The sequence below is a fragment of the Gavialis gangeticus genome, unplaced genomic scaffold (genome assembly GCF_001723915.1).
Source record: "Gavialis gangeticus isolate Ggan-Ray unplaced genomic scaffold, GavGan_comp1, whole genome shotgun sequence".
In the NCBI taxonomy this organism is placed as follows: domain Eukaryota; kingdom Metazoa; phylum Chordata; order Crocodylia; family Gavialidae; genus Gavialis; species Gavialis gangeticus.
Window position 1 is genome coordinate 217865639 of NW_017729032.1, and position 25847 is coordinate 217891485.

Below are 25847 nucleotides of genomic sequence, written 5' to 3' on the forward strand. Positions count from 1 at the left end.
TAATGAAATTCGTTCTGACCTAGTATTGTTAGCTGTTCATGGATATTGAAGTTAACTCATTTCGGCTTCAGTACTATTTTTTTTTTTATTGTATCCAAAGTATAAGTTTGTCTCTTTTCAGAAAAAATTGTAGACTGCTTTTAGAGCTTTTAGACCTTTTCTGTATTAAAAGCTGCAGCCTTTTAATTAGAAGCTTCATTCCTAAAACCAATTTAAACAGCTGCAACATAGTGAGCACTGTTAAAGAGTTGTCAGCTTGAAATCAAAGCTTCAGTTAAAAAGATGCAGTCTTGAATATAAGGAAGGTATGAGCTTTTTTTCCATACAGTGGAAAATTATTGGTAAATAGGTAATATTTGAGGTTGCACTCTGTATGATAATATCAAAACTGGTTTCAGTCCCACTACATAAGCAGCTAGTTTTCAATGAGGGTTCAATGGGATTCATTGCTGGCAAGCAGTGGCAACAGCCAGGCAGTTTCGCTGTATAGGTAGATAATTGATACTCGCAGTGTTAAAATTACTTTCTTGCAGCATAAGTCACTTTGTGCTCTCATTTCTTTCTGGATACTTGTTAGGGGGTTTTTTAGAGGGAAAAATCTTAGTTTGTTGTTGACAAATATAATGGTTTGTAGAGCTACAAAATTTACACACCGTTTTTGATGACAAGGCCTGGATCTTGTGGTCCACCGCACCTAGGTAGATGCTAACATGCACACAGAGCATCATGACTTCATTGACACTGCTACTAAATGTGTCTAGTCAGTTCCAAGATTAGGATGCAACAGTCTGTTTAACTAAAATATTACATTTGGCGGGGATTCTTTCATATTGTAAGATGGTTGGTGCTACTCATGTCTATGGTCACAGATTTGCTCTGGAACCCACCATAGAAGTTCATTAACAGCATTGCACTACAACAGAAAATTGCAACTCATTTAAATGTAAAAATACAGAGCAGTATAAAATAACACATTTATAGTTAGCTTGGTAGAACATTTATTTTTAATAAAGCTGTAGTAGAATTTCTTTCTAGTCTACTGAATTTGGAAATGCACAAGTACACAGGACCTTGGGTACCTCATGCACTTTAAATGTGTCCAGGAAAACAGGAGGAGGGGGTAGGGCAGTATCGCCTCATGGTGGAATATTTCACAGACTATTTTGATGACACACCTTTTCTTCAGAGGACCAACTGGACAGGTTTTTGATATTTAATTAATAGAGTTATTACAGGGAAACAGTTTGAGGACAGATAGGTTCATGAAGGTAAATTATTCTTTAGAAAGATGTAGAAATGCTAGTGGCATGTGAACTTTTGGCATAATATAACAAAAAAATTTAGTTGAAATTAATATCATCTTCCCTTAAACCATGTCTCTTTCCCTTCCCCCTTTTGTCTAAAGAGGTAAAACATATATTTCCAAATCAGGTTTACTAGTTGTTGTTTTTTAAAGGTTGTAAAATTAGTTTTAGAACCCCAGTGCTCTTTCCTTTCATCCCCATTGAGGTGCAGCTTAGGGCAGAATGTGGTACCTGTTATATAAGAACATGTTTTAGGGAACAAAAATAGAAAGATCAGTATCAAATCCTTTCACAAGTAATGACTGATAGATTTAGGCTGTAATAGTATATCCAAGTGAAACTGCAAAGAGAAATCTGTATAGAGTGTAACTTGTTTTCCTGGCTACACTTCAAATTAATGCTCCTTGCAGAGCTCACAATGCTATAGAATTTTGAATGAAAATAGGTAGAACAATGGTTCTAAATTTTCTCCAAAAGATGGCACCTCCAATAGGTGGACCTGCTGAATCAATATGTCTTGCAGGAATTTAGTTGTCTTCTACTCTAAGACCAAATTGTCTTTATGCTGCTTAGTGTGTGAGTGTAAGGTCACAAAACAAGGAATGGCTTTCCATGTTAAGTGTTAATTGCTATATTTCAGCAATGTTTCTCTTAGAAGACAAATCAGCCTCTGTCTGGTTTTTACTCCATTTATATGGGAGGGGGAGACTTCTTAGGTGTATCTTCAAATACAGAGCTAGCTCAATTTTTATAGTAGTCTTAAACACAGTAGTGGTTTGTCAGCAAAAGAATTCTAGAAAAAACTATAGGTAAAAAAGTTAAGTGTATGGCTTAAAGCAAGAAACTTCTCAAAACTTTTATTGATTTCCTATCTCCTCCTTTCCTTTTATTGGAAATGGAAAGTTACCAGTTTTAATGGATTAAGGTCTTGAGTGACTGCTTTTAATGAAGGGATCGATAACCTATAGCTTGCAGGCTGCATCTGGCCCACAAAGTCCAGTCTGATCTGGGGAATCGGTGACAGAGCTGCACTGCGCTGCTGGGGAGCCTGCTGCTCTGTTTCATCTGCACTTCCCTTTCTGAGGGGTTGGGAATCCTGCAGCAAGAGTGAGTGCAAGCAACTGGCTGATGACGGGGGAGAGGGTGGGAAGGAGGTGGAGACCTCCTGCCCTCAGCCACAGCCAGGTTGCAAGCTCCTGAGTTTACCAGCAAAAGGCTGTTGACCCCTGTAATACATGTATAAAAACAATTTTATGGTAGGTAGTTTTGAGCCGTCAAAGTTGGTTCCCAGCTGCAATGTGAATACAGAGACGGCTAACTGTGGCTGTAAGTAGACATCTCATTGGTTGCAGGCCTGATTTTGTTCTAGAGATCAAATCAGGTTTGAGCTGGATCAAATCAGGTTTGGCACAACCATTCATACATTGCCCTACATAAATACTTTACTTCCAAAGTTAAAACTCAAATTCATCACTCTTAATTCAGAAGGTAGTAGCAGATCCTAAGTTGTTTTTTTAAGGTGAGTCCTGCAAAGACTGGCATAGTACATAGTTTTACTTCAGTGGCACACCAGGAGTGCCATTGAAGTCAAAATGATACACTTGGGTAAATCTTTGTATTAGGGCACCAGCTGGCATAAACATACAGACTTGTTGTAGGGATCACAACTTACAAGTAGGGTTGTGGGCTCCACAAATTCAGTTCTTGGGCTGAGACTGAAAGTGGGGAATTGGCCCCCAAAATTTTGAAAATGCTGGTATAGACCATGTTTAAATGATGATGTTATGGTACAATTTCAACTTGTACCAGATTTCAACTTTGTCACATTTTGGTAGAATTTCAGTGTTGATACCAGTTTCAGAATAACTGTTATTGACTTAGTAGGTTCAGCATATATTTCAGATTTCCAGTCCTTGCTGTCAGTGCACTCTCTCTCTCTCTAGACTAAACCCGCATTTAAAATTATAGTGTAAAAGAGTTCTGCGTGCACAAGAGTCCTACAGAATACCCCTGTGTGATACTAATGCCCTGGTTCTGAATCCGTCTGACAGTTGGCTTATTATTTGAGCTTTTCACTCAGCATTGCTCAATTGATGGAAGCTACTTGCTGATCATTCCTGCTGTAATTGAAGACCATTATTACAAACTCTGTCAGATGCATACAGTGTCTCCAAATTGAAAAATACATTGGCTTCAAAGATCATCAAGTAAAAGAAAACTGATGCCTCTTAAACTACAGTGGCAGCATTGCATCTTGGAATAGCATGGTACCCCAGAAGATTAAGCACCTGAAGAGTTTGATATTACGTAGTGTGTTATATTTTTACAGGTGCCTCTGATAAATGAACTTGAATCATCAATGCACCAGCTGTACAAACAGCGAGCTTCGCGCCTTGTCCAAAGACGACAAGATGATATTAAAGATGAATCTTCGGAGTTTTCAAGCCATTCAAGTCAGTCCATCTTGAAGGTTTTTATTATTCATTAAACAACCTTGTTTACTTAGTATGGTTTAATTTTAAAAGTAAATGCTGCACAGCATGATTGATTTAAATATTTATCCTTGCCCTTGTGATGGGTAGAAGCAAATTTAGGTTAAAAGTATTCTAGTCTCTTGTTTAAATACTAATCTGCTCTGATTCTGAGACTTCATCTCTCCTTTCTGTCGGTCTTAACTACATATTTTCTTTCTTTCCTAGCATTCAGAATGTGTGAGAGTAGTTATGTTTTGACTTCAAACTGTGTCAGGATTTGTTTTGATCAAATAATTTGAAGTGTCCCTGGAATTCAGGCTACATCTGCAGTTGATTTTTGGTTAGGATTATAAAGACATTTGATCATCTGAAGAGCCTTTTAATTTTTAGACTACAATTTAGTCTATAAACTGTAAAAGTGCTAAGTTTTGGACACTTTGAAAAAATAATTCAAAGTTAGGAAATCAGAGGGTATCTGTTAAAACTCTGTACTTTCCTTTGTTAGCAGGTCATGGAAATTAATGTTCAAGCATTTTAACTTTTGTATGAAGCATCTGTCATTGAAAAGCAGAGAAACAATTGTTTCAACCATGGAAATCATTCTAAAAAAACCTTGTGCAATGTTGATTCATCTCCCTCTTCTTTGGAAAGCTTTAATTCTCCAGAGTAGAAGATATTGGTCAAAATTTCAAGTAGCTGCTTTTGAACACTTTTTTCTGTAATTATTAGATTTGGGCTCCTGTCCATGAGAGGGTATAGGGTTTCCCATTTCACATAAATCATAATAAAAAAGTATGTTTTGAATGTAGAAAAACATGTCCTGCAACCACCAGAAGTTCATGTGAGACCCTACTTGCTGATATCCACACCTATACCTCTTACATACCTATGTGGTTAAGGCTCAGTGACAATTCATACACTACCTAATTAGAAAATTGCATCCTCCCATCAGTCAGTAAATCCCATCAGAAATAATCCATGGAACATACACACAGGCTCTGTGGTTTAAACCACCCCTCTATAGTGGGGGCAAGTATAAGCCCTCCTGGAGATTTTCATGTTAATTTTGACATTTATTATCATTTACTTCACTGATTTAAGAGCAAAATTTATGGCACCTAATTAGAATAATCTGTTGTTGAGTTGCCTTGGGGAAAAAATGTGCTCTGATGAATGTGTAGGACTTCAAGTAAATTAGTGAACTTAATCATTTTATTCCAGGGAGGAACACCACATTAATAGGAATATGAAATACTGAACCTTACTCTACAATTCCTTTTCTACCCATTCTCTTCTCTCTCTTTTTTTCTCACATTATTTAAAAAAAATTGCACAGTAATGAGTTTATAACAGCGTAGCATTTCCATCTTCTACCTAGCAGCTTAAATGCTATTTAAGACCACTCAATTTTGTGATAATTTAATGAGCATCAATATTAGAGGGAACAGAATGAAGTGCATTGAAATATTTGATTTAACTGGAATTTCTTTAGCATGAGAGTCCACCCTCCATCGCTTCCTCTCTTAAATTAGGGAGCCACAAATTCAACCTTCTAGGTGTCTGTTTTACAACTGCCTCATAATATAACAATTTACATTAACTGGAAGGCTGTCATGAGTTTGCCAACAACACATTATTCTCTATAAATGTAGATAAAAGTATTTTAATTCATTTTAATATCGTCTTGCAGGTAAAGCACTGATGGCCCCAAATCTTGATTCTTTTGGACGAGATAGAGCACTCTATCAAGAGCAAGTAAAACGCCGAACTGCAGAAAGGGAGGCTAGAAGGTAAAGCAAGGGGTCGGGGAGGAATTGGTGCCTATTTGGTCGGCATTGACTGACTGATTTTTTTGTTTTGTTTTGTTTTTGTTTTGTTTAAAAAGGAAACCAGAATTTTATACAAAATATGTTAAGGTCTAAAGTTATCCTTTAAAACTTCTTTTAACTAGAAGATAAATATACAGAATTAACACACCTCTGTCAAATATTTGAGTTAGACTGATGCTTTTCTAGATAAAAGGAGGGATTGGGGTTGGGCAGGTCAAGCTCCATAAGTGAGCATAGGTGATCATTCTATTCAGAGCTTGAACCTCTTGGATCCAGAGGCTGTATTACTAGTAAAGTCACCACAGGCCTTGGGATCTGGCCTCTTAATTCCAGGAGCTGCTATTGTGTATTTCTGAAGAGTTGTCATTTGGGTCATCTTGTACTTCTGCTTTAAAGCAGATATTTACTTATCAGATTTATTTTCTGTTCTTCCCAATGAAGGTTTGGGTGGCCTACAATAAATGATAAGAAAACCTATGAAACCAGGTAGAATATTTAAAATAAGATGTAAAACAAAAACTCCCCAAACAATATCCCAGTTTAGCCTTCTTTGCTAAACACCTGCCCAGATAGGAACTTCTTACAATGCTTCTGGTTATTTGATATAAAATATAAGCAAAAAATTGAATATGTAGTAAAAATGCAATATATTATTCAGCACTGTCTAACCTACTAAAATACAAATAAGAATTTAAAAATAAGCTGTACAAGTGCTTAAATAAATGTGCATGCTTATAGTATCTCTCAGGTAGGAAAAAGATGTACCAGATCTTGCATAAAGGCTCTAGGTTCTGCATTTACATGTTTCAGTAGCTAAATCAATCAGTGAGAATGTACCTTTCTTTACAAAATAACTTGTACAGAAATGGGAAAGATGATTTAAATCAGTGCTTTCCACTTAGTGATTAAAACGCCTTGATTTAAGATATCCACACTGATTGGCTCTGGTCAATTTTGTGGCAATCACTGTGTTGTCCTAAGTTACAGAAAGGTCTGGCCTAGTCCTGGAGAGCTTACAAGCTGGACAGCATAAAAAGTAATGAAGGGAATATTTAAGTTAAATAACACAGATGGTTATCTTGTTTGTCACTACTTTGTTTCCAACAGAATTTTCTTCGTTGTAGCCCCTCCTGTTCAACTGCCTCATCTAATATGCTAGCCAAGGATGTCCACAGATATTCAGGCTTTCTGTGTGAAAGCAGTCAATCAGATGGTGCTTGTTAAAGTTATTGAAATCAGCTGTAGTATGTGTGAAGGGGCCTGAAGTTTTAGTTGCCATGGTGGAGGATGAAGAAACTGTCTTTGCTATGAGTTACATTAGATTCATAAATTACTTGTACAAAACATTATAATCACTAGCTTATACCCTTAATTTCATTGTTGCCTTATAGAGCCCGTCGAAGGCAAGCAAGAGAGCAAACTGGGAAGATAGCAGATCACCTTGAAGGCCTTTCCAGTGATGATGAAGAAACTTCAACTGATATTACTAACTTCAACCTGGAACGAGGTTAGAAAAGTTGTTCAGAATAGGGAGGACTTGAATATGTAGAAAAAATATGCAGACTTCTGCAGTATGGAATATGTTCAGATTTAGAATGACAAGATAATAAAATAGTCCAAGCATTTAATAGGCCTAAAACCTATCAATTTTTCTCTTTTATGTATAATCTTAAAAACAGCTGTAACTAGACCCATTTGATATAAAATCACATAGAAAATTAATTTACTTACAGTCCCATTTATGGCGACATTTTAGCCAGATTGCAATTGTTCATCGAGCAGGAAGTGAACTTAAGGGTGAACAATGGGTTTCTGTAACCCAACTTATTATATGATCTTGCCTTAACTCATTTTGGTCTCTCTCCTGCAACTCAAATGTCTTTTTGCATTTCATAATACAGGATTTTCTTGATTAGCCACAGTAGACTTTGTAGTCCTGTGGAGGTTGGTAGTTAAGTTCTTGAAAAAGTTTTTTGTCCAAAAGCTGCTTAGAAAACGATTTTTGGTTGTGATAAAGCATAATACTATAGAGCCTGTAGAATTCTGAAGTCTTTCGAAGTATGGTAAATGGCTGCCTGGAGAGCTTCCCTGGATTTGTCATGAATGTTTAAAAATGTAATGACATCTTTTTAGAACCGTATCATATTTGTTTGAATTCTGTAACAATTATAGTGTCTTGTTGCATACATCTTAACTTAATGGGTGGTGTCTAGTGACTGAACTCTAATTCTTTAACCCTCTAATTTTTCATAACTTTAATTGATTAATTGTGGCTTCCTTAAAACTGCTGTCAGTCCAAATAGTGTTCCCAGTCATTGTAGTAGTTAAACTTTTGACATGCAGTAGTTCTGTACTGACAAATGTATACATGGGAGAACCCATGGTTACTGGAATGCTCACTTGATCAGCTCGTCAGGGATGTCTCATTGTACTTGGGACATGATACCCATATAGCTGAAGTCCACTTTTACCAACTTCCAAGTATCTGTGCCATTCAGAAAATTGGACTGTGCTACCTTACAATATCTTAATGTAAAATCTTTTGACATGATACAACAGTATACCAAATGGACACCTTAATGTCAACACACTGTTTAGTTTTTGTTGTTGCATTGTGTAGGTAGAGCACAGTAGAAAAGGTTAACTTTTTGTTTTCTTTGCATTTTTGTCACTTCAAAATTAACCATATCTTCTGGTATAAGATGCATTAAGATGCATACCAAAAAGAGGTATAAAATTAAGGTATGACCCATATGTCAAACCTAGATAACAGAAGTAATTGAAATGAATGTAATGAAAGTTAACCAAATTCAGTCAAATTAAGCATTACAAATACTTAAACTTTTCCTCTAGATCGCATTTTGAAGGAGTCCAGCAAAGTTTTCGAAGACGTATTAGAAAGCTTTTATTCAATTGACTGTATTAAGTCACAGTTCGAAGCCTGGCGTTCCAAGTACTCCTCCTCTTACAAGGATGCTTATATTGGCTTATGTTTACCAAAGCTTTTTAATCCTTTAATAAGACTGCAGCTTCTTATATGGAATCCGTTAGAGGTAAGATACTGGGTTTAAAATTATAAACAAGTTTTTAAGTGGGTTGTAGTACTATGGGCTGTTGCACCATTTTCCCAAATAAAGTGAAATGCACTTCTGACATTCCTTGTATCCGAGTGCACTCTGTGCATGCTTTGGCTTTCACTTTCTTTGAGGTGGAATGGCATGATTCTCTCACACTCAGACTAAGCTCATGGCTGTTATAGAACTTGTATACGGCATCTGCAAAATTCTTTCCTGAGGGGCAGTAAGAGTTCTGTAACAAAACAGCCGTAAAGAAATTATTTGAAACAAAAACATCAAAGGGAAAGAGAGTCTTTAAAAAACAATAAACCATTATATGTCTACCTGCCTTTTTCCATGAGGCATAACGCATTTAGACTCCCTCTGCAAATTTTATCTGTGTCAGCTGCTTCCACGCAATAGAGTAAAACCTATTAAGAGAACAGAGTTTTTTTAAAACTGTGTTAAGTGTTCTTTTGATCTCTGGGCTACCAGACTGGCAGAATTGGCAGCATCTGAAAGAGATGATTCTTATCTAAATCCATTGCATTCCTTCCTTGCTTGTTTTCCCCAAGCTCTTTTTAAGCTAAAACAATTAAAAGACCAAAACACCCTATTACCTATTAATAACTGTATTTTGCTGACCAGATCACACACCATTTGTAAAAATTAGGTTTGGTATTCTAAGATTGTCATATAGCTATTCTCTTTTACTGATGTCTCCTGGGTCAGTGTACCTGCTATTTTACTGTGAGTTGGAAGGTGTTGCCCAAATGGGACTGTAGGACTAATTTTAATCTGTTTCTACAGTGACCTTTTGCATATTGCATTGATAAGCAAATAAGGCTTTGGGAAACAGCTGTTTCGATTCAGTTTTGGATTTGGCCATTTCAGAGGGACAGTGATTTGTTTCAGTGTTTCGGATCGCTGATCCGTTTTGATTTGGCTGAATCTTTTTCAGAGTTTCAACACTTTTGGTGATTCGGCCATAGGTTATGATGGGGAATCACTAAAATGCCTATAACTTTGTCATTTCTTGCCTGATTTGGATGAAACTTGTAGGAGTGGTAGCCCCTTCTGCGGGCATGAAGCATGCCAAGTTTCAAGGAGACAGGTATAGGGGTTTCTGTGAAATTGCACCTCAAACTGTTCAAAGCAAAACTTATAGTACTTGCTGGCAGCAGCAGCATGCTGTCATCCCGCATGCCGATCCAGGGGCCCATGCCCCCCTGGGAGGGCTGCAGGGCTGTGCCAGACTTCTCCCGAGGGGCGCAGGTCCCTGGATCTGTGCACAGGATGAGAGCAGGCTGCCGCTGCCGGCTGAGACCAGCACTGGGTTATTTCCGGTGCTCAGTGCGGGCTGTACCAAGCAGACTCAGGTGCTGGCGCTGGTCCCAGCTGGCAGTGACAGCATGCTGTCATCCCGTGAGCAGATCTGGGGGCCCACGCCCCCCAAGAGGGCTGTGGGGCTGTGTCAGACTCCTCCCAGGGGGCGTGGGTCCCCAGATCTGTGCGCAGGATGACAGCAGGCTGTCATTCCTCCCCCAGCGCACTGGGATTTGAAGGGACCTCGGGCAGATTGCAGACACTGGCCAGCTACAGATGTCAATATCAGAGCAGTCCTTCCCCTCCACCCCACCCCTCCCTCTTAATTTCTGTTTCCCTGGATGCCCAGCTCTGAAACTCCGAAATTTTCTGAAATGTTTTGGATGGTTTTGTTTTATTTTGGATTCAGCGTTTCAGGTGCCTAAATGGGCCGAAATGCCTCTGAAACGGAATGGCTGCCAAAGTTTCAGACAGCCCTAATAAATATTGCTAAATAATCCTAAAATATTGCATGCTCCCAATATTACTGAACTGACAGTCTCTCTCTTTCCTTCTTAATGATCAAACATAATCAGCTACATTTTTACCTGCAACTTATGTTTCATCAATTTCTTTAATCACAGAAATCAAGCCCCTTGCTGACAGCTGTGTTGCTATACGTTTCCTAGTGTAAGCAAGGATATATACAGTGCTTTTGTTTGGTTTTTTTTCCCCCTCTCACCTGATAATTAACAAGTCAGTTTTTTGGACACTTGCCAAATAACAAGAAGTACACACAAGTCCAAAACAGACTTAATGAATATACTTTAATCCTGTTTACCAGTGAGTGTGTCTTCAGATTAAAATAAGCTGTTGTATTTACCATTTAAAGATATACAGATGTTGAAAATGTTCCAAGTGGCTTTCCACTTTGCTTGATTTGTAGTGTATAGATATATGCAGATATTTGTGAAGATGGAGTTGCCAGGGAAAGGATCAAGAGAAGACTACTTGAGGCAGTGTTGAACTTGTGGGCAGCAAAAAAAACTTTTATTTTCTGCATGTAAACTCTGTGTGTGTGTGGGGGGACTGGGACACAGATTAATAACTGTGTTCCATAGGTTACAAAATTAGTTTCTTTAATAAAAAAGGTAGAAGGCCATATTCATTTAAAATGGTATTTGTGACTCTTTTAATTAATCTGTACATAAGAAGTGCTATATTGGATCATACCAATAGCCCATCTAGCCCAGTATGCTGTTTGCCAGTGACATGTAGCAGATATTGCCAAACAGTGAGGGCCATTTTGACAGGCATACCAGAAATTAAGTCCTACGCTTTCACCAAGTGCCAGTCCAATCCCCTTCCCCTGCCCAGTCTGCTGTTCTTCTTTCTGTTTCCTGCCCTGTCTGCTGCTGTGCTTCCTGTCCCCACTCCTGTCTGCCACATGCTGCGTATGAAGGTTGCCTGTGCCACTCATGGCACATGTGCTGCCAGGTTATCCATCCCTGCTTTAGAGGAAACATATATGAACAAGGTTTATCTAGAGCAGTGATTCTCAATCAGGGTATCCTTTGAAGGGTGCCTCCAGGTGGGAGGAGGTAAGTAAGCTGTGAGGAGATAAGCAATTAAGAACAGGTTTAGGCTTATTCCTGCGTGGCTGATCCCCTATCCCCACTGCCCAGCCTCTTTTGTAAGCAGGTAAGTGGCATAATATCTGAATTTTTTTTTTTTTTTACATTGGGTGCCACTCAATTCCAAGAAGTTGTGGAGGGGTGCCTTGAATCCAGAAAGATTGAGTAGTCCATCCCCTGTCATGACCAACCTGGCATCAGTCATCATTGATTTTAAGGATGTCAGATCCCTGGCTTCTCTTCTGTTCCCAGCGGACCCATCCTTTATGGATTTGTCTAATCCTTTTTTCACTCTGACTGTATTATCTTCTTCATTGTTGCCATGATGCAGGCTCCACTGTTGTGGCTGGGTACAAGTGCCACAAGCACCTGTCATGTATTGTGTTCTTCTGCTTGCTTCAGGGCTGTCTGGTAAACCAAAGCCAGGCAGAGGACTGGCTTGTGCTGTAGCTCTTCCCCATCTGTTCTCCCCCCCGTTCCTCCTGTAAACAGAGGCATGCAAGACAGTTCCACTTCCTCTGGATGCCTGTGTTTTTGGGAGATGCCAAGTGGAATCAGACTAGGAAGAGCTGCAGCACCAGAATCTGGCCTTTCAACTTTAAACTTATCAGAAAGCCTTAATGCCAGCAGGAGAGTGCCTGTGCTGCAGCCTTCCCCATCTGGTTGTGCAGCAGGAGCGTGAGGCCTGTTTACTTGGTCATGGTGGCAGTGGCAGCAATCTGGCTGAAAGCCACTGAGGCAGCGTATTTTAGTCTAAAAAAGTCATGGAGTGTTACTGAAGGAGATTCATACAGAAACCAGTCTGTGATTCTGTGTAAAATAACTGTATATTACCTCCCCAAGCCGATAAAATTTGGTTCACTCTCTAAACAGAGAGACCTAGAGGCACAGTATTCCACATTCAGTACATTTTTGTTTTGTTTTAATCTGGTAGCAGTTTTCAGAAAAATAAGAGACCATTTTTGACTCTTCAGTGCTGTGCTGTTCCAACTGATTAAAAAATCATAAGCCTAGTCAGAAAGAAGAGTCTTAAAGTGCTGAAGGAAGGAGAATACTATCGATTTAAGGCTGGGTGTATCAAAGATATTTTTAGCAATTGGGCTTTCAGTGCAGGAAGGTTTTTCATGGCCCTCTATTCCTCATCTAAAGCACTTTCCAGAGTAAACACATGCAGTACATTGCATTAACTCAGTGGTTCTCAACCTGGAGTGCTGCTTGATTCAAAAAAGTAATGGAGGGATGCCCTGCCTCTAAAAAGGATGAGAACCACTGTGCTTGTTGGAACCTTCTCTGGCAGTAAGCATCGCAAGTTAACTACCCACTGTTTGTTTAAACCTGCCTCCGATTAATTTCATTGAATGCCCCCTAGTTGGTTCTTGTAGGCCACAGGTCTAACTACTTTCTACTACTGTAGTCTTCTGTACTTTCTACAGTTTTCTAGGAGCTAAGTTTTCTTTCAGGCTAGATTTTATTTAGGTACCTGAAGATGCACAATACATGTCTAAATACCATTTAGTGTACCCAGTGCTACTTAATGTGGCTTTTTAGGACACTTGGCAAATAATTTCAGAGCTGTTATGCTTTGTCTAAAGCCTGCAGGTGTGTTAAATTGATATTAGTACTGCTTAACAGGTATTTTAAAGTATTGTTGGTGTTGATCTTAACATATGGAAACTAACATCTCTTTTCACTTTTTAATAGGGTAAATGTCGAGATTTTGAAAACATGCTGTGGTTTGAATCATTGCTTTTTTATGGCTGTGAAGAACAGGAGCAAGAGAAGGATGATGCAGATATTTCACTGTTACCTACCATTGTGGAAAGGGTGGTTCTTGCTAAACTAACAGGTATGTTTCTCAAAAATACCACTGTCTTATTACTACTTAAAACTGCTAAACTATCCTAAATAAAGGCATAAACCTTTTCTTTTGTTTTTGTTTAACTATCTTCCTGCTTGTTTTATGAGCACCTGTGAAGAAAATGGTGGAGTAATTTTAATTCTATTTTAATAGTCATTGCTGAGAATATATGGGACCCTTTTTCCACATCACAGACATCTAAAATGGTAGCAATCACACAGAAACTAGTAGATGGATATCCTTCAGTGGTAAACGCAGAGAACAAAAACACACAGGTAAACCTTTATCTCAATTGCCTTTGTAGGACTTTTGGGGGATGGTTTTTACAGAATAAACAGTACAGTGGACAACAACATAGTGCTTATCTGCTGTGGGAATAAGAAACAGAATTTTATAACTAATGATGTGCCCTAGCTAGTTCTGTAGCACTAAGCAAAGCCAGTTGGGGAAGTACACTAGGAAAAGGAGCCGAGAAATTGAAGAGTGCATAGTTTTTGGTGAGATTGGCACAGGGAAATACAAAGGGTACTAAACTTGATTATGATGCTATAATTTTCCTTTATGGTTTACCTGAAAACCATTTGGTTTCTTCCTTTTACAATTTGTTCCTGGAGCAGCCTTGGATTTATTGCTCCAAAATTCAGTTGCTTGCCTTTTGTCTATGAACAAAAGAACTTATCTCATGAGTAGGGACCTACCTAAGTCACTGTGAGATGATGGGTTTTTCACGCCTGGCTTGCAACATGCAGAGCCAATTTCATAGACATTTCATGGAGGCCCCAACCCTCACTGCTGATTGGTGGAGGGCTCAGTCTATGTCACTCAGTCTACCTCACTACCACTTTGCTCAGCTCCTTGCTGCTGATTTGGTAGAGGATGCATTCACTCAGTCTGCCTCACTACCACTTTGCTCTGCTCCTTGCTGCTGATTTGGTAGAGGGTGCATTCACTCAGTCTACCTCACTGCTGCCTCTGATTTTGTGGGAGATGATAGCCAATGCTGGATTTCCAGGTAATCGTGGACAATGCTGTTTTTCATAGTTTCCGCCAAACTGAGATTTAGGTAGGTCCGGTACTTGTGAGTTACTAGTATAGTATTTACTGCAGTATCTACACTGTCATTAAAATAGTTGGAAGTAGTCCAGAGTAGTTATTGGGGAAAAGTTATTTCAGCATGAAGATTGAGGCCTTGGTCTTGCAAACTGCTAAGCATGTGTCTAATGTTAAGCCTGGAGAAGTCCAATTGAGTTTTAATAAATTTGATTTAAAATATTGTACTAAAAATTGGATGCTAATAATCCTTATATCTGACTTCAGGGGACTATCTGCCTGCTTAACTTTAGGTACATGCTTTCATTCTTTGTCCAGTTGGCTCTTAAAGTACATTGCCTTTACATTTTTACAGTGGGTCTCTAACAGCCAAGTAGGACTTCTAGCATTCTAGTAATTCCATCCCAATGTTCACTTTTTCAGACGTTCTTGAAAGCCCTGTTACTAAGAATGAGGAGGACACTAGATGATGATGTATTCATGCCATTGTATCCAAAAAAGTAAGTTTATTATTAAATGTGCAGGTACCACCATGAATATGTATATTAACAGTACCAAGTACAGTTTGTTTTGAGTATGGTAGGTGAGGTGTTTTGTGTAGTTCTGGGGTGGTTCTTTCGCTTGGCTGCAACAATTTCACTGCTATGTAGGGAGAAGTTAAATGAAGAGAAAGTGAATCATGGGTGGTATAAATCTGGACTCTTTAGTGTACTTCTGTGTGTGAAAATAGAGATTAATCCACAACCTTCAGGCTGAGGTTTTAATGCCTGGTTTTATAAATAAGTTTAGAGAAATCTCTTATTTTCCAGTGTCTTAGAAAACAAGAATTCTGGTCCATATTTGTTTTTCCAACGCCAGTTTTGGTCCTCAGTTAAGGTAAGTTGACAAATATCTGGTGAGGTTTTATCTAGGTACTGCTATTGTTAAATACTCATAATTATATAGACAGAATGACCTAGTTGTCCTTCTGTCATACTTGCTTTATGTGAAAATTTTGTGTCTTCAGGGTTTGAGTGATAAGTACCTGTTGTGGGAAATACCTATGATTTTTAACCATCTTAATTTGAATTTGAGTACAGTATATAAACTTAACTAAAATTATTACCTTTTTGATAGGACTGTTCCCTTTTAAAATCTCTCTCCCATACAAAGAGCAGAATTAGGGAATGCTTAAATGAATTGCCTAATCTTATAACTCTTAAAGATAGCTATGCAGCTTTGATCAATACACTAGGCAGATAACACTCAATAGTCCAATTAAAAATGAACTAGGACAAATAGTGCAGCAGGGAAAACAGTAGTGGGGGTCAGTTAGGAAGCAGGTGTTGGGGATATGTGGTAGGGGGCAGGCTGCTCGACTCCCTTCTCACTGCCTGCCCTCCTGTCACTACTTTCCATGCTGCAGCAGTGTGAGTGATTTTAACACAATCCTCCAATAAATGATTCTGTACATGGAAAATTACAACAAATTTATAAATTTTCCATATATAGAATGTAATTATTCAGGGAGCATCTTAAATTCATAGTTTTCTTGGATTCAGGTAAATATAGTGTGTTCAAGGATAGAGAAGCCCCGAGGACTGTGCATAGGGGGAAGGCATGAAACAGAGCTACCTGGTTTTTAGACGCAGCCTCCCAAGGTAATCATATTAAATATCAAGGCATGGCAGATCAGAAACAGGAGGCTAGGGAAGCTCAAGGACCGAGCAGGTGGGTCCGACTGCCAGGGGGCATCAGACTCTGGGGTGAGAGCTCCGCACTTGTTACAGTGACCATTTTTGTTTAATTAAAATTATTTTTCTTTTAACATTTGAAACTTGAGAGTCCAGCCATATTCCCCTCTGGAGAGCAGAGATGCACAAAGTTTCAAAGAAACCAAATAATTAGGAGTGCACTGATAAAGACTTTTTGGGCCAGTGCTGATTATTAACCAGTTTTTTGGCCAATACTGATCCAATTGCCAAATTATACAGCCTGGGAGCTTTGAGTGTTGCTGGAAGAGGTGGGGCTGGGGCAGGTGCAGGTGCTGCTCAGCTGGGGTGGGGCATGGGATGGAGCCACATGTGGCTCATACAGGGGGCAGGGGAAGGCAGCTCCCACCACTGTGCGCACCCCCAGGTCCACCAATATCGACTGATTTATATTGGTGCCCCTCAACAAATAATAAAAATGTTTTCTGACTAAAAGGCAGCATCACAAAGAGATTTTAAAATACAGAGATTTTGTTTTCATGCAGAGATTGGAAAAAAACAAAACAAAAACAGTTCCACCTTTTCTCACCTCGGCCACAAGAAAAAATCCTGGAAACACTACTATTTGTAGAAGTCTGGGTTTCAGTGACGCTGTCTATCTTCAACTCCTAGATCTGTCCACCCTTTGGTTCACTTTCTAAGCTGATACACTTTTCCAAGCGCAAAAATAAGTTATCCACAGCATCTAAAAATTTTGTCATTTTCCTAGACTATGAGCATGTAATAGGCATGTTTCCTGTCTCCACCCAGCGCCCACCCTCAAGTAGCGTAAAACAGATATGACGATGATGATAAATATTTGTGTCAGACCTGCAAAATGCCATGTCTTGTGTGACACTATCTGATAGTGTTGTCACTATGGACTAGTGTATTTAGCAATACTTCTGCAAAAAGAAGCCTTGTAATCAGAGTACTGTTGCAACCAGATTACATATGTACCCACACGACATTTGGCGGCAATCAGTAGATCTGGCTGAAACTGGGTGGATCCCCTACCACAGCTGCACTGGCAAGGCATGGAGTGCATTCCCTCCTGGGAGACATCAGTCATTAACGGGCAGCTGGCAGAAGGCACGGCACGTCTACACATGCTGCCTTTTGTTTGCAGAGCTGATGGTGCAGCAACAAAAGGGTTCTGCTGCCATGGAGGGAGCTGCAAGTGTGGACGTACTTGCAGTTTTGCTAGCACAACTTTATTCCTGCTAACAGTTGCGCATTGTAGATGAGGCCTGAATCCTGCAGGCCAGCTGAGATGTCATGCAGACTCTTGAAATGACTTGCAGTTGCTGCTGCAAGCAGCCATGTCATGCTGCTTTGCTTGACTGATTGCATGATGAGGGGCTCAGTAGCAACCCTCCTTTCTACAGGTACCCTTAGCTACTTGCTTTCCTGCAGACATCCTCACAGACCTCCCCACCAACATAGCCCTTTATATCCAGCAATAAAGCAGTCCCTTATACTCATTTATCTCCATGCAGTTTTGTGCCTTCCTGTGCCACTGCTTGAGGCAGAACCTTGACTGTAAGCTGAAGTTTCTCATTCTGTTCAGATATCTCATAATTGTGTAAAATGTCAGACTGAGCAACACCACTTAGTTCTGCTGTTAGGGGAACCAGTATTCAGCTTATTGTAAAGTCTGCCTTCTGGCATTTTTAATGAAGTATTTGAATCCTTCTTGCTGGTACATAGAAGCGGAAGGAGGTGCTGCCTTCCAGATAGAATTCAAGGAAAACTTTGGATTTTTTGAATGAGTGGGGAGCACTCTGGGATGTTGCTGTCCCATCTCTTCTGCAGTTTCTCAACAGCTGTTCTATTGGCCACTAACTGCATTGCACAAAAGGAAAGAGAGTTGCTCTGGCTACTTCATTGCCTGCTTTCCTGCCAGGCTATGTACACAGCAAAAGGATTAGTGCCAAAAACTCTACTATCTCTGCCTTGGGTTAGGGGCGCATCTTTGAAAAGATCTCTTCTATCTATCCCATGCAGGCTGCTGTACTTTACAGTAGGCTGGAAATATCTCCCCAGGGTTCTACACCAGTCCTGAATAATCAACACAGCATACTCGGTTAACTTCGTCCTGTCCATTCTCACGTCTCTTGTACCAATGGCTCTCAGGAATTAAATGTTCCTAAGTGCTCAGTAGCAGTAGAGTGTCTTTTAAGATGGCAAAAAATCTAGCCCCCAAGTACTGATAGATATGTTCAGGCCTTGGTTTGAAAAATCTGGTCACCAGTATGCTATACCATGCTTGGTTTCACAGATGCTTACCTTTTAAATTGGTAGGGCAAACTTGGGCTTTTAAAACATTGCTTTTTTTTCTTCAGTTGTTTATCTTTGCAGTAGCCCACAGCCAGGAATTATATATAAGCGTCTTTGTATAAATAAAGGGTTTTCTTTTTATTATAATAGTGAGAATATCATCTCGCTGGTTCTGTTTAGGTATGAAACCGAATGGTCAATATTATTCTTCTCTCCTTTACTTCAGCTCTAGTCAGTATATTTGAACATGCTCTGAACTGTTTATCATTTATCAGTTTGCCTTCATATACTCAACAGTCTTCATATTCTTTTTGTTGCTTTCAGTTACTAGGAAACTTTCTCCAGTGGTATGGAATCCTTTCAAACAAAGCTCTACAGGAATTATCAATAGATGGTCTGCTAAATAGATATATTCTTATGGCATTTCAAAATTCTGAGTATGGAGATGACAGCATTAAGAAAGCTCAGAGTGTAAGTAAAGTGAAATAAAATGTATTCTGTAAATGCAAATACTTTCCAACTCATGAATTGCAAGTCATGTAAATATGTACTTGTGGTTTGACTGGAATCTGTTCAGCTTCCCCAAGTTTTCCCTTGGGTTCTCTTATTATGATCTCTTTTTCAAAAAGGCAACTGCTCTGTGAGTCTGTCAAGATTTATTTCTAATGTTCATGAATTAAAACAGAATTATGCCCTTATTGCTGTTGGTGGGTAATACTGGGGCCTTTGAGAATTGATTCAGTATGTGATGCTAACATAATTTTTACTTTGGAAATTTTATATTGTACATAGTGAGAGGACTGTAATGTCTGTATTGGGCCTTGCATTTTTTACTGGGTTTTTTTCCAAAAAAAAATCACACCTTTTGATATTTATGTTTTGTTACTTGAGATTTTTTTTAAGTTTCTCTTCCCTTCCTCTCTAGGTAATTGCTTGCTTTCCTAAACAGTGGTTTACCAATCTAAAAGGGGACAAAACCATTATCCAGCTAGAAAACTTCTGTAGATATCTTGTTCATCTGGCTGATGTAATTTACAGAAACAGCATTGGTTGCTCTGATGTAGAGAAAAGAAATGCAAGGTAACTAATTTTGAATATTTTAAGGCATTGGTATCTCTTTTGTTGCTGATGCACACTACTTATGAAAAATAAGCCCCTGTAAAATTCTGCATGTTGCTTTATAGTCTTTGGAGTGATGTCCCCTAACATGGCATCATGGCTTTTGGGTATATTTTATATGGATTGTGTTTGATCTGTTCTCATTAGGTTGTTCTGCTCTTTAAAAAAGAAAAAAAAAAGACTTCAGATTGCACTTAGGGTTGTTTCTTCTTGCTGGCTTCTCATCAAGCTTGTCACACTGTATGGGGAAAATAGTCTACCTTAATAGCTAGATGAATTGGTTAGATTAGATGCTTAAATGCAGCCGATGACAATCTAGTCCATATACCAGTCATCTCAGAGGTTGTATCATTTCAACAAAGGATGAAATTTGAAAACAAAGGTCTGTGTTAGTGTGACAGAACAGTCTTTGACCTCCAAAGTCTTTATTTTGGTGGGGATAAGAAGAGAGGATCTCAAGGTAAGTTTGGGTTAATGGTTAAACCTGTTTGTAAGCTGAAATTCCATGTGGAATCTGATGTGTAAAGCCATGATGTAGGTAGTTAGGTACGTGTTTATTGCAGAACTGTACTTTAGCCATATTAGAATTTGTATCTTTGGAGGCTGTCAATGGAATTGCATTCTCCTCTGTGGTAGATCTTGTTATCATCAGGGAACTGGGCTTTCTGTTTCCTGTAGAAAAAAATGCGGATTTTCCCCTTTTGCAAACAGCTCTCCACAGGCTGGCAGAGTTGTAGCGTGCAATGAGCTGCTTGCAAAAAGGGCATGAAACCCTAAGCCCTGCCTGCTTGGGGGAGTGGAATCTGAGAAGAGCCAGGGCTGGCTCAGACTCACATTGCCTTCTGCAGGCTTTGGGGTGAGTGGGGCCTAGGCTCTTCTGGCAGGGCTGCAGGGGAACAAGGGGCTGCAGGTCAGGAGTGAGGGGCACCAGCCGGTATGGGAATGTGATGTGGTGGTGGGGAGAGGAGGGGAGCAGCGAAAGGTCTGGCCCCTTTCCACCTCCCAAGCACTGGTCCCAGGAGACACAGGCTTGGGGCTGGAATCCTTTAATTAAATTAGCAATGAATAAAATTAGATCATTCCCCAGCAACAGCACACCTGGGCCACAAAGCAGGGCATCTGGCCTGCCTGCTTTGGGAAGGGTGCAAGGGGTAGGGGGTCAGAGCAGAGGAGCGCTGGGAGCCTGGATGCCTGGGTTCTCCCTCTGCTGTATCCCAAACAGCCCCATCTCCCCAAGAAAGACCCTGGACCCGTGAGTTTCCTCTGCCCTCTGTAAAGGGAGCTAGGCCTGGGGCATAAGTTGGCACCCCAGACCATTGGGGTTCTGTACTCACTTGGGGATAGGACTCGGGGCTGGCAGGTTAAGGTGGGAGCTGAGACACCTAGGTTCTTGGCTGTCTCTTGGAGGGGAATGGAGGCTGACCGCTTAGAGCAGGGGGCTGACAGCCCAGACCCCTAGGTTCTACTCCTGCTCTGTGGTGCTTTGCAGGGGCAAACAGTCTGTCCCCACGGGTGCTGCTAGTGAGGCCAGTGCCAGATCCTCAGACCTAAACTGGAGAGGAGAGGTGGATTCTCTGCCTATCAGGGAGATCTGGGGGGCAGGAGGCTGTGGGTAAGGAGTTGAGAGGTTATGGGGTGACTGTGGCTTGGGAGTGAGGGATACTGGCATATCAGGGCTGCTCAGTGCCACAAAACAGCAGGGGAGATGGCCATAGCTTGACCCATGTCCTGGTGAGCAAAGAGGGCAGAGGGGGAGCTCTGATTTTCCATGATAAAAAAAAAAAAAAATCAAAATCAAATGCCAAAATATATAGGTATTTAGAATTTTATTTAATTATGATTGAGACACTGGTTGGCTTCCAAATTGCTTAATAATTGTAAATATGTCAATAAAACACTGTATTCAACTGATACCTATATATAGTGGTGTTTCATTTTATTTGCAGAAAAATGTAAATGGGGGGTATCAGAGAATTTTGGATTTTTATCAGAAAATTTTGTATTTTTTTGAGAGAGAAAAACCAGGATCACTGGTTATCATGTATAGGTTTAAATAGCCAATTTTTTTTCAAAGCGTATGTTGGAAGGAAATTGAATTTGAGAGGGTTTTTTTCTTGGAGACCTGAACAAATATCCCTCATTTGACTGAAGCTGTAGTGATAATGCCATGTAATTTCATTTCTTTCAGTTGCAGTAGTAGTTATTGCTAGGCTTACATCCTTATCTCTGTTTTTAAAAACAACTTTTAGTTTTGTGGACATCTGAATCATGCTCTTGTTGGAGAATGGAGAACACTACTGATCTGGTGCAAAGGATGGTCTAATGCTTTTTAGCCAGCCTAGGCCAGCAGCAGTAGTTTTTGTCTTTAAATCTTGTGACTACTTTGTGTACCAACTTCCTCTCTCCTTCAGCAGTCAGAAACCCAAAATGCTTACACTTTAACTAGATTCAATATTTTGCTTTTTAAAGAAACGTAAAGAAGTGAGGAGTATTAGTAGTATTAGCTATTTTCTTTCTACGTGTACTGTAGTTTTGTATGGAAAAAACTAGCACACGACTGTGAATTAAGGGGAAAAAATATTACAGGAGGTCAGTTGGATATTAAACCAAAGAATTATACTCCAGTCTCAATTTTAATTCCTGTGTGCTTTGTGCAGGTAATGCCTATTGAAGCATAGGGAAATAAACATCAAGTGGCAAAGCTTTTTCAGTCACCGTATGGTAACATATGAGAGACTTGCTCTATAATTTCAGTTTACAAAATTATAAAAATCTTCTTGTGTTGTATCTGTGTATCTAGACTCCTCTGTCATGCAGTATCAAGGGAAATATTGCTAGTACATTGTCTCAAAGCAGAAACATTAATCACACATTACTTGTGCCAAAAGGAAAATAAACATGCTAACCTGTATCTGCATCTGTCAGTTTGTCCAGTATGAAGGACTATTTCAGAGTTTGATTTGATGGTCTCATGTAAGGTAGTTTTTTAGACCATTCTACTGTTTGAAACTTTCTTTAGATGTTTGACTCCCATGCAGTCTTCATCTTTTTTGTTCAGTAAAATTGTTCTTAACTAGGCTTGTACCCCTGTAGACTAGATTGCTAGGGTTTGTTCACGCCAAACCTACTAGATTGATCTGAATCAGGTGTTTGTGTAAGTGTGTGGCCTCTGTCTTACCTCTGGATACATGCAGAAAGAGTGGCTGCTGATTTTTGACTTGATCAGTATGTTTACTAGCAAAGATTCACTTCCTAAAGCCAGTTATGACCAATAGGGCTGTGAGAAGCTTAGGTTGCTGATTCGGTTCAGAGGAGATGCAGCCTGATTCGGCAGCCAAATATCTGAATTCAAATTGAATTGGGAGACCAGTAAAAAGGTCCAAATCATTTCAAAGCTTTCTGAATCGATTCAGAGAGATTCAGAGATTTGGGCAGTCTCCGCTCACTGCCGTAGGGAGCTGGACCCAGACTCCATGCTGGTAAGTAGGGAGTGGAAGGAGGGGGCTGGAGGAGTGGGGAGGGGAACCATGGGGGAAACCCCATCAGGCCCCATCCCTTGCCTGTTCTCCCAGCCCCACTGAAGACTTCCCCGATCCCCACCCATTCTCCCAACTCCATCAATGGTTGCCCCGCCCAGCCCCAGCATCCTGGTGCTTAAAAAATATATATATTTAAAAAAAAAAAAAAATGAAAGCCCTGCACTCACCGGTACAGCAGTAGGGGGCCAGCCAGGGATCACCCCCTGCCTGGCAGGAGCCAGTGAGCGCAGGGTTTTTGGGTTTTTTCTAAAGTGGTGGGATGCTGCAACTGGGCGGGGCAGCCATTGATGGGGCTGGAAGAGCGGGTGGGGGTGGGCCCCACTCAGTTTGGAGATTCAGCCAATTCGGTGGTGTCTGAATCACTGAATCAGATTCAGCAGAATCTGTTCGGGACAGTGATTCAAATCACCAAATCGAATCACTGCCCCTGAATTGGCTGCATCCAAATCCAAATCGAATACTAGCTACTTCGCACAAGCCTAATGACCAAGACTTTATCCTGAGGCAATGGTACATTCAGGTAACCTACACGTACAACATATGCTCTTTCTCGCTTTAGTGTCACTACCCCCAAAGTAATTTTTCTGGTTTAATATCCATACTGATAATTTGCTTTCATTTCAGTTAACTTCAGATTTTTTTTAACTTTGTTATCCAAAGCTGTTTGTGTCTCAACAAATGTATTTAGTTTTCAGAAAATAAAACAGTTCTCTGCTTTCAAATGTTAATACTTGTCTTGGATAGTTTAATGTTTGTGTGTACTGACTTATTTTTCCCCCTTTCTCCATGTAGGGAGCACATAAAACAGATAATAAAGCTTCTAGCAAGTGTTCGAGCTCTGGACCATGCTGTGACGGTTGCAAATGATCACAATGTGAAAGAGTTAAAGGTTTTAATTGAAGGGAAATAAAATTTTCAGATAACTCATTCTGAGCTTTAAAAACCATTCCCGATTGTGTAATGTATATGTACATATGTAAAGTTTCTTAAACTGTAAAGTCTTGATCCTTGTTTTAATACAAAGTGCATTCTTATATACAGCATCCTTAAGTATTGATTTCTTTAAAAGAAAAAAAAAAAAAGAATCCTGGAAACTACTTCTCCAGAAACAGATTTTCCTTAGATTGCTCAGCATCTTGTTTACAAAAACATTTTGTACCCAAAATACCTAACCATCTACTCAGTTACTTGTCCCATGGTTAACTGGAATGTGGGTATTGTGTAATTACACAGTGTGCATATATTTGTATTACCATGTTACTTTCACACTGGATTTACTGGTCTTTTATTGTTAAAATAAGTTTTTTCACTTGCTGAAATTTATTTTGACAGTAAATTGACCATACTGTTGGTCAAAAGGGTTGGCAAAACGTTCAAATACGTAAGAATCATTTGACCTAATTTGAAAGGGAGCTTTCAAATAGCACCTGATATTGCATGGCAGCTGTGCTGCTCTCATATTAAAATAATTGAAGTTTACTTACGTTCAGAATGAATACAGAACTTTCTTCAAACTGTTCTTGAAATCATTCAACATCACTTTTCATAAAAACATTAGATTGGCAATTTAAATGTGGCAACTCACGTTTAAAGGTAAGTGGCAGCATTCCCTGACCCCAGAAGAGTCATTTACTTTGAAAAGGCAGCATTTCATGAATCCTGGATCCTCATCTTATTAGTAACTCAGCTAAATTTTTACTGTTCTATAATATAATTTATAACAATTTTGATTTATACATGGAATCTGTTTCCTCACAGATGAGTCTTTCTAGAGGTATAAAAGCCAAACAGGAAAATAAATTTTCTGTATCTCATAAATACTTGCCACAGTGTAAACAGACCAAGCAACCAAATTTTACAGTTCCTGCTAATCCAGGTTTGTTTGGTTTTGTTTTTGGTTTTTTTTTTAAATGAGCCATCATGCAAAAACAAATGCTCAATTTATTTGTGGCAAATCAAAATGCTATCTTTGGTATAAGCTCTCTTACATTGGAACACCAGTGATATTCTGGGGGCTCCAAGGAAAGGGGATAACAGCTGTCACTGTTTTGGAAATAGTTTGTCCAAATGTGCCCTACATTACTTGGGAATTGTAGCAATAAATTGGCATACTGAGTAACATTAGAATCATTGTATTTTATGCTCATGTCATGTGATATAAATGAGTATATTAAAATGTACAATTTGTAACATGCACACATCATTTGAACACCAAACAGTTGCTTTTTCTGAACTTGTTGGACTGATGGATACATTCAGAGTGTCTGCTTTTAAGAATCCTTTCAATAAACTTGTCTGTCATGGAGCTGTATCAGTGCAACCTGTGAGGTTTTATCTTTTACTTCAGAATGGTATTAACAGAAGAACTTTCCATGGTTAAATAGTTGTTTAAATAAAAAAACAAACTGAATTGGAAAACAGATTTTGAAATATACCAAAGCCACATTGTCATGATGGATTTCATTTGCTTTCCCAAGGTAAAAGTTAGATTTTCAATATATAGATGAGAGAATTCCAAATTGGCAGATCTGGTGTGGGGTGCAATGGTGTAGTTGTATACCCTGCTCCCTCCTTTGATTTCTCCTCCCAACTTTTAAAACAAGCTGCCTAGGATGGGCAGTGGCATGTCAATTAAGTCAGTGCTGAAAGAATCAATTGATTTAATGGTC

General features: G+C 39.5%; 1 protein-coding gene across 2 annotated transcripts in view; it reads left to right on the forward strand.

The window, feature by feature from the left end:
* The window catches only part of PAXBP1 (PAX3 and PAX7 binding protein 1), a 44770-nt gene extending 19281 nt beyond the window's left edge, over positions 1-25489 (forward strand). The window contains exons 7-17 of one of the 2 annotated variants that reach the window (XM_019524698.1): positions 3634-3757; positions 5469-5568; positions 6999-7114; positions 8461-8660; positions 13304-13448; positions 13614-13735; positions 14934-15010; positions 15320-15386; positions 18845-18991; positions 19446-19600; positions 23971-25489. In XM_019524698.1, the coding sequence (XP_019380243.1) occupies positions 3634-3757; positions 5469-5568; positions 6999-7114; positions 8461-8660; positions 13304-13448; positions 13614-13735; positions 14934-15010; positions 15320-15386; positions 18845-18991; positions 19446-19600; positions 23971-24088 (1371 nt within the window). In that variant the 3' untranslated portion in view covers positions 24089-25489. Of the gene's footprint in view, positions 1-3633; positions 3758-5468; positions 5569-6998; positions 7115-8460; positions 8661-13303; positions 13449-13613; positions 13736-14933; positions 15015-15319; positions 15390-18844; positions 18992-19445; positions 19601-23970 lie in introns of those variants that run through there. The other variant, XM_019524699.1, reaches the window with a different exon arrangement.
* The last annotated feature ends 358 nt before the right edge of the window (positions 25490-25847 follow it).